The sequence below is a fragment of the Morone saxatilis genome, unplaced genomic scaffold (genome assembly GCF_004916995.1).
Source record: "Morone saxatilis isolate NCDOM2014 unplaced genomic scaffold, NCSU_SB_2.0 Contig10, whole genome shotgun sequence".
NCBI lineage: Eukaryota > Metazoa > Chordata > Actinopteri > Moronidae > Morone > Morone saxatilis.
In genome coordinates, this window is record NW_023339652.1 from 1,212,724 (window position 1) to 1,221,549 (window position 8,826).

The 8,826-nt window shown below is 40.5% G+C and overlaps 1 protein-coding gene across 1 annotated transcript in view; it reads right to left on the minus strand.

Annotated features, from left to right (window-relative positions):
• LOC118342013 (glutamate receptor-interacting protein 1-like) overlaps positions 1 to 6,945 on the minus strand; it is a 32,098-nt gene extending 25,153 nt beyond the window's left edge. The window contains exons 1-10 of the mRNA XM_035680443.1: positions 6,930 to 6,945; positions 6,143 to 6,223; positions 3,889 to 4,024; positions 3,117 to 3,262; positions 2,926 to 3,009; positions 2,759 to 2,834; positions 2,524 to 2,669; positions 1,306 to 1,453; positions 995 to 1,164; positions 4 to 136 (exon numbers count right to left, since the gene is read on the minus strand). Coding sequence (XP_035536336.1) covers positions 4 to 136; positions 995 to 1,164; positions 1,306 to 1,453; positions 2,524 to 2,669; positions 2,759 to 2,834; positions 2,926 to 3,009; positions 3,117 to 3,262; positions 3,889 to 4,024; positions 6,143 to 6,223; positions 6,930 to 6,945 — 1,136 coding nt within the window. The remainder of the gene's footprint in view (positions 1 to 3; positions 137 to 994; positions 1,165 to 1,305; positions 1,454 to 2,523; positions 2,670 to 2,758; positions 2,835 to 2,925; positions 3,010 to 3,116; positions 3,263 to 3,888; positions 4,025 to 6,142; positions 6,224 to 6,929) is intronic.
• Between the last annotated feature and the right edge of the window lie 1,881 nt (positions 6,946 to 8,826).

Genomic DNA, 8,826 nt, shown 5'->3' on the forward strand with positions numbered 1-8,826 from the left:
AACTGGAGAGAGGGGTTGTTTGTAGGCGGTTGTGCGATCTGGCAGCTGATTGTGTAGGTTGGTATGTGTAGTAGGACGAGAATGTGCGAGAGCTCCGGCTCCCAGGGGAGGGGGCGGGGACTACGCTGCACCTTGACTGCACGCACACACACACACACACACACACACACACACACACACAGAGGAGGGTGTTTGGGTTAGGACAGGAAGAAAGGTCAGAGTCAGGGTAAGGTAGCTGCCTGTGTCACAGCTTTATAAAAGATTACATATTAATTATGTAATCTTTTATAGTATGTTATTCATTTTTATTAAATCATGCATTTGTATGTTTTACCGCGGTGGTTCACCCTCTCCTCTCGAGGCATTCATCGAAGCCCACGGGATATATTATGATCTGAATCCTCTTCTGTACGTTGTTTGTATTTGTGATATAAAATACTATAAAAATAACATTTTAAAAACAGTAAAATTGTGCCTGATGATCCACTAGTGTGCGTTTTAATAAAGGGAACGATGTTGTGGTGCGTTCAGGGCTGGTTGGGCCTGCTGTGTGTGTTTGAAGGTTATTATAAATAGATAGAAAGTAGACTTAGAAAAAACTAAAACGACCTGAAACAATATTGTGTACTAACTACAGAACCAGTCAGACACAAGCATGAGGAGGCGTTGGAGCATACGTTTATTGAGACTGGGATGTGAAGATGACTATGAGTCAATTTTTGAATTGTAACAGCTATTCTGAACTTTTGAATTTGAAATTTTGAAACTAAACTAAAACTAAACATTTTTAAACAACATAAACTGAACTAAAATAAGCAAACCCGCTCTAGAAACTGAGTGAAACTAACTGAACTGAAAACAAAAATGTAAAAATAAATAAATAAATAAAATGAAATAATGAAAAATGCAAAACTATAATAACTCTGGTGTGTTTATACAGTGCTGTGGTGCGTTCAGGGCCTGTCGGCCCTGTTATGTATGTGTGTGTTTATACCGTGCTGTGGTGCGTTCAGGGCCGGTCGGGCCTGGTGTTGAGGCAGGATCTCCATGCGGACGGTCTGACAGGAGGCAGAAAGCAGCTGAGTGGCTTCAGCCAGAGAACAAAACTCCATCGACTTCCCATCAACAGACAGAATGTGATCACCTGCATGAAGAGCGCCACACCTACACACACACAATACACACACACACACAATACACAAATCACACATCAGCAGTTAAAAAATAAAAAAGACGACTGGTACTCGGAGTATCGGGGGATAAAAAGTTGAGTCTCTCCCTGGTTTGGGGTCAGAGGTCAGGTACCTGTCTGCTATGCTGGCTGGTTTGACCTTGTCGATGATGATAACCTGCTTGTTGCAGAACATGGAGGTGGACAAAGCCACGCCCAGACTGGAACCCGTCGCCTTGGCAACCTCCACCAGCAGCGGTCCTGACGCCGTGGCAACTGAATCTGACAGAGGGGCAACACGGACACACAAATTGGTTGTTTTATAAAATAATTTTCTTGTATTTTACAGTACGAGACTTCATAAAGGGGTTCCACAGGGTTCACTTCTTAGTCCTGTTTCATTTAATCTCTACATGTCATTCCTCCAGGTCTTATTATTCACATTACTAATATTCTGAATCATTATTATGCAGACGATCCTCAACTTTATTTTGATGACTTTTGTGCATTAATTACAGTAGATTAATGCCTGGATGTCTCAAAACCTTCTTTAACTCGACCACAAAACTGAGTTTTTTCTATAATTAGTGCTCATCTGTTGCCTTCCAATGTTGTGTTTACGCCTTTTATTTTGTCTTTGTTTTCATTTTTGAATCAGAATTACCTCAAAATGTGTCACATTTTATTTTAAATCTTTTAAAGTTTGTTTTAAATTCAATTCAACAGCTCACTTTAATACAGATGCCTCTTTATAACCTACATAAACACCCTCAGCGACATCATTGACTATTTCTATTTAGTAATTCTTAATGCCTCAATACAAATTTGACTGATTTACTACTACACAATTTATTGTACAATAAAAAATCTTCATTTTGTTAAAATTAATAAACAAGAAATAATCTACTCCAATCAAGTCTGTTACTGACTGGAGTAGTGAAGTGGAGTGTGAATTAGTTAGTAGCTTGGAGTATTTTCATCAGCAATTAAACTGATTAGTCTGTCTATTAAACTATTAATTGTTTGGTCTATAGAACATCAGAAAATAGAGATAAATTAACTTTCTGGGGCACAATGTGACACGTCTTCAAATAGCTTTTTTTTGTTCAATATGAGTTCAAAATGCAAATATATTTAATTTACTATAATAAAAGACAAAGAGAAGCAGCAAAACCTCACATTAAAAAAACTGGAATCATCAAATGTTTGGCATTTTTACAATTGATTGATTATTAAAATAGCTGCTGATTCATTTCAGGAAATTGTTTTAGGTCTAGTTAGAACTTATGCTCCAATATTAATATTAATGGGAGTATTAACCACTAAAATAGTAATAGAGAGTTTAAACTGACCCATCACTGAGACGTCGTACTCGATCAGCAGCGTGGCTTCCTGCCCGCACTGCTTCAGGATGCTCATGGCCTCTGATAGCGTGCTGCCGTGGAGACGAATCCCATCAATGCTTAGCAACCGATCGCCCGGCTTGACGGTTCCTTCTCTGGAGAGAGAGAAAGAGAGAGAGAGGACGGTTTCTACAGAGGCTCTCGAGGGACAAAAACATCACAAAGACAGGCGGAGGTCACTCACCTGTCAGCGGGACCGCCTGGCCTGATGGTTGTTATGACGATAGGGCGAGACTTGTTCCTGTCTTCATGGGCCCCACCTGCAAACACAGTCATGTCATGCATTTATTTTTAATACGCACACACACCTACACACACACACACACACAAAACACACCGAGCTCTACTCACCTCTGATGACGAAGCCGAAACTGTTTCCTTCTTTGTGAAGTGTGACTTCTAGGTTCTTAAACATGACCCCTGACCCCTGCACCGCTGCAACACACCAGAACACCAACACATAAACATCACCTCTGACCTCCTGCAGCTTTATAAATATACTCCTAATGTACCAATGTCCCACTACTTCTGGCAGCACTTACAGACAGGCGGTAGTTCGTACTCGACCTCCAGCACGACTCGTTCCCCGACGTTCTTCAGCAGACTGATGATTTCGTCGTGTCTGAACTTGGCCAAGTTGATGCCGTTAACGGCGCGGATGTAGTCGCCCACGTTCAGCTGGTCGCTCCTGCACAAACAGTCAGAACGTTTGCTCCGATTTCACTTTGATGAAGTTACATTTGTGATAGTGGAGTAGGGAAATGCCTGACTTCAGTTAGCCTGAACTGATTCCACAGAGTAGATTACGTTAACTCAAGTTAAAGGTTAAAGATTTAGAACATTATGGCCTGAGTTGCTTCTCCTCAACGTCTGTAAATTCAGGATTTACTGTTGGAACTGTTTTATTTTGTTTCGGTCCACTTTGGATAATATAATTTCTGGACCGAGACTTTGTCGTTGAGTTATTCAAATGTATTTTTTTGGGGCACTTTGAGCACCACATCTAGTTTCATTATATTAGAGAGAACGCAGACTCTACTGCCAATATCTCCAAGATAATCAATGCACCATTTTCAGGTGAATTGTCCCTTTAATAACATATATGTAGTGGATGTATGTGATTTATGATTACAGTCACAATAACTCTCCATCAGAACTTGAAAACCCATTAAAACACATTTAATATGATTTTAAAATGTCATTCAGTCTCATTGTATTTCCAAACGTGTCTACTGGAGTCGAACAGAACAGAATAGAAAACAGAAAAATACTAAAGATGAAAAGATTAGAAAGATAAACAGAGTGATGTGTTACCTGGCAGCGATGCCTCCCTGTCGCAGGTTAGAAACCCGGGGCTTCCCATCTTTGTCGATGCCGCCTGAAACCGTCAGTCCGAGCGTCGTCCCCTCCTTCTTCATCAGCTCCACCACCGAGCAGCCCCGAAACTCGTCTACATCGCACCAAGAACAGGTGATTGGTTGAACACTTTCCCTCCCGTAAAATTATTTTACTGCACAATTAAACTCTTTTATTTCCTCAGGCTTTATTTATTCAGTTTCTCCCTCTTTTCTGTCGCTGCACGCTGACTTCACAGTTTACTCCCTTAACTCTCTCTCTCAGCACGGAGAAATAAAATAATAATCTGGAAAAGAAGAGAAGTGAAGTCATCTTCTATTCTGTCGGCCATTTATATTTCATCAAAGGCCTGAAATATTTAACAGCAGGAGAGATGGATAGAGAGAGAGGGACATATTTTAGAGCAGACCTGGTATAATCTGATGTGAGCGGTGCTCAGGTGATAAAACAGGAAGCAGGATTTCATTAAAATATTATATTTTAATATTAATCAGGCAGAGCTTGGCCCTCTTTCATTCAGACAGGATTTAGACATCTGATCTTTGGCAGTGACCATCATTGTCTTTTTCTCCTCCCCCATCTTCTTCCTCCAAAGAGGCTTTACAAGGAGTGAGAGCAACTTTCCTAAAACATCAGCTCTGACTCACAGTCTGAAAAAGGAAACCCCAAAATCTGCCGCTCTGATCAAATGTTAGACGAACCAGTTTCCTGCAGCGGCGGGGGAAAAACTTTTGAAAGCGTTACTTCACAAACGGTTAACTTCACACTAAAAGAATTACAACGAAAGCTTCTCTCAGAGGAAAACGGTTTGTTACAGCTTCACTAGTTCAGATTTATTCTCAGCCTGAATAAGAAGAGTGTCTGCAGCAGAGTCTACAAGTAAAATCCTACAATGAGGACGGTTAGTGGTGGTTTCGAGTTTGTTGACATGGTTCTGAAGCTCTACCAGTTAAACTAAATGGTTTAAAGCTTTACCAGTTTACGTACGTAGCTTCGTGGCTCCACCACTTCCTGTGACTGGTTCTGGAGTTCTACCAACTCTTGTAACTGGTTCTTAAGCTCAACCAGTTCCTCTAACTAGTTTTAAGCCTTTATCATTTTATCTCAATGGCGCAACCAATTCCACTAACTGGTTCTGAGGGTTCAATAAATCCTCTAAATGGTTCTGAAAATCCACCAAATCCACGACTTTCAGCATCTACTGGTTTCTTAAGTTCAACCAGTTTATCTGACTGGTTCCAACCCTGTACCAGTTGCTCTGGGTTATGAAGCTCCACTAGTTCCAGTAAGCGGATCAGGGCTCTACCGGTTGAGTGGTTCCGAAGCACTATTAGTTCCTTTTACTGGTTTTACAGCTCTTTAGTACCAAGTAATCTATCCAGTTCTGAACATTTACCAGTTCTTCTAAATGGTTTTTGATGTTCCACCAGTTCCTCTGAGTGGTTCAACGACTCTAACAGCCCCGTAACTAGTTCAGAACCTCTGCCAGTTCCCCCAACTTGTTCAGAAGCTGGAGCAGTTCAGATTTCCCAGTTTCTTTAAGTGGCTTTAAAGCTCCATCAACTGGATTTGTATCTCCACCAGAACCTCTAGTTGGTTTTAAAGCTCCATCTGTTCCTTTAACTATTTCAAAACCTTTACTAGTTTCTTTTAAACCGTTTGGTGCTCCACTGCATCGTTTATCAGCTCTTCCTGAAGGTTTACAGTTCCATATAAACTCCTCCGAACCTCAACCTGTTCTTTAAAATAATTCCAAAGAAAGATCTTATCGGTTGGACCTGTGCCTCGTATTCTCATTTAATCACTGGAGAAACAGCGAGCTGGAAGGTTGTCCCTCGCTCTAACAGCTCTCTACTATCAATTACATTGTTTTGACAGCTGTTCCAGGTCTCTGATATTTAATGTTCATTTGTTGTCACAGAAATATCTGAAGATTCTGATTGCAGTGTTCGGATAGGAAGTTGCAAGTAGGCCACCAGCTCCAGGTGGGAGGAGATAAACTGCAACTGCAAGCATCTTCCTGCAGGTCACACGGATAGAAAACATCAGCTAACTGTTTGTGTGTGTTCTATTTTCAGAGCTGTTACCTTCGTCGGGGTGCTTATTAGTTCTGCTGGTGGCTTCGCACAGAGCAGAACCAGAAGAGAACAGGTAACAAAGGATAGCTCACAGAGACCATAAAAGCAGAATAATTGTGGGTTTTGTGCGTTACCTGGTATACTCTGCCTCCTGATGGCCAGCGCTCCATCTGGAGGTCGCGACCCGGCAGAGTGTTTGGTGTACGGCCCCTCATCTGAAACACAAAGAAACACAAACATTACTATGACTTGCTCGAAACTTCTACCAGCTCCTTTAATTGGTTTTGAAGTGCTACTGGTTCCTGTATGTTGCTCTGGAACGCATCGCTTCCTCAAAGTGGTACTTTACCAATTTCTCCAAATAGATGCAAAGCTCTACCAGTTCATCTAACTGGTTCTGAAGCTCTTTCAAATTTTAAAGCTACACAATTTCTTTAAGCTGGACCCAGGCCTTCACCAGTTTTCTAACCAGTACTGAAGCTCTACCAGTCTCTCTTACTGGTTCTGAAACTTCACCAGTTTCTATATGTTGCTATGAAGCGTCCCAACACTTCTTCCAACTGGTTCCAGACATTTACCAGTTCCTCTGACTTTTTCTGAAGCTCAACCAGATCCCCCCGAACGGTTTTGTAGCTCTACTAGTTCCTCTTACTGGTTTAGAAGCTTGACTAGTTTCTCTTAACTAGTTCTGAAGCTCAACCAGTTCATCTAATCTGGACGTTCTGAAGTTCTGGACTTCTTCCAGTTCTTTCTACTGGTTAAGATGTTTTACCAAGGTTTCCAACTGGCTCCAAACCTCAACCAGTTCCTGAAACTGGTACTGAAGCTGTAATTAAACCATCGCAGAGATTTAATTCACAGACAAACTGCAACAGACTGAAACTACACTACATAATAACTACATAATGCATCTGTACTCACCATCATCATCTGACATTGCAGAGCTTCCACCACAAAAATACATCTCAAAGCTGAAATGCTAACTCATTTAAACCTTCTGTAATCATTCCAGTCATTGTTTTCTGGCCTCAACAGCCTGTAAGCTTCACATGATGCTACTGGTTAACATCTAACAAAGCTCTGACTGACTTTTACTGGCCGGTTATCTGCCTGATGTGCTCTCTAATGCTGCTGCTGTCTGAGAGATCCGTCAAGTCAGCCTGTTCTCATGAATAACTACTGCCAGAGAGAGGTGACCTCACCAGTACAGCAACCAATCCCTGTGGAGAACACAGTGGTCTATCCACGTCTGCACCAATCTCTGCAGTCCGCCGGGAGACCCCCTGGTGATGTCATCGCACAGATGAGACAGCAGAGGCGGAGCTAAACTACGAACCATGACGTCATGTTAATTTGTGTGCAGAGATCTGATTAGATACGAGTTTTTAATGAGATGATGGATGTCGCTGGAAAATTAGACAGAGGGAAACGTGGTAATGGTTCAAACACAAACCGTCCTCAGTTTTACAGCTCGAACACGTAAAAGCAACTTTTAAACGACCTCCCAGAATCCACTGCAACATAAAAACTGTAATTATTCAGTATTTCCAATTAGAAAATCTAGGATATGCTGATTTTATTCAGGTTTTAGGAGCATTCTTTGGACATTTAAACAGAGTAATCGGAGTATGTGTCTCCGTTTGTGAGTTTGCACAAAAGAAAGTCTTTATTTCTGGTCAGAAGGAGAAACACGGCTACTTTTAAACATTATGAAAGACTCCAGATATCAACAGGTTTTTGAATTCGTACGAATGAAAGAGAGGCTGTGCTCGCCACCAGTGGAAAAATCCTTGTTTGATGCAAAGTAAGGTTGTTAAAGGTATCAATACTTTGAATACCACCATGTTTAAACCAATACGATACTATTGTTCAGTAGTATCCAAAGTACCTGTGTGCAGGTTAATTATTTATTTCATTTTGTGTGCCTAAGACCTTTAATTTCCTTTTTCCATGGTATCGAAGGACAGATTGATATTCCTTTTTTATAGCAGTATTGTAGTGAAGTTTAAAATTCTGGTATTGTGACAGCCTTGATGCAAAGCAGTTAATTAGTTTGCACAGCTGCATGTAAACGGGAATATTAGCGGTAGAGATGCACAATATGGTTTCTTTTTGCAGCCATAATATCGTATTTCTGTGTTTTAAAAGCAAGTTCCTGACCTGTAGCTTTTAGAGGGTAAAGAAAGGCAGAGATGTAGCGAGCAGAGACGGGTGCTTTAATATTTCATAGCTCTGTTCAAACTAAATCTAACTGACATCAGTTTTAACACAACAGAAACAAACAAACAGTTCCGACTCTTCGGATGTTCAATTATTTGTTTCGAGTTCATCAAACAAACATTTAGCTTTCAGTGAAATCAATCAATCATTCTGCATTTCCAAATAAATTATAATTAATATCAACCGCTAATTTATCGGCTAGAATTTATCTTCACAGATAATAATCGTGTATCCTTAAGTAGTGGAATATCTAGTTTTATTAAACAGCTTGGTAGGAATATTGTCTTTTTCGGATTAAGATGCAAAAAACGGAATATTTTGTGAATGTAAACACAGTCAGTGATAGTAATCATACAGGGTTAGTAGTATATTTCTTCTCATATATATAGATGAATTGGATCAATATACAGCCAATAAATAAAGTCCAGGTGCTGTAAAAGGTCTCTGAAGGTCCTCATTGAATTGGTTGTCCTATTTTAATCTTCTGTTTGCTTCTATTTTATTTCGTTCTAGTTCTATTATAATCTGCTCTAGATCTATTCTGTTCTTCTGCTCTGTTTGGTTCCAGCAGCTGAGCTCAGACACACACACACACACA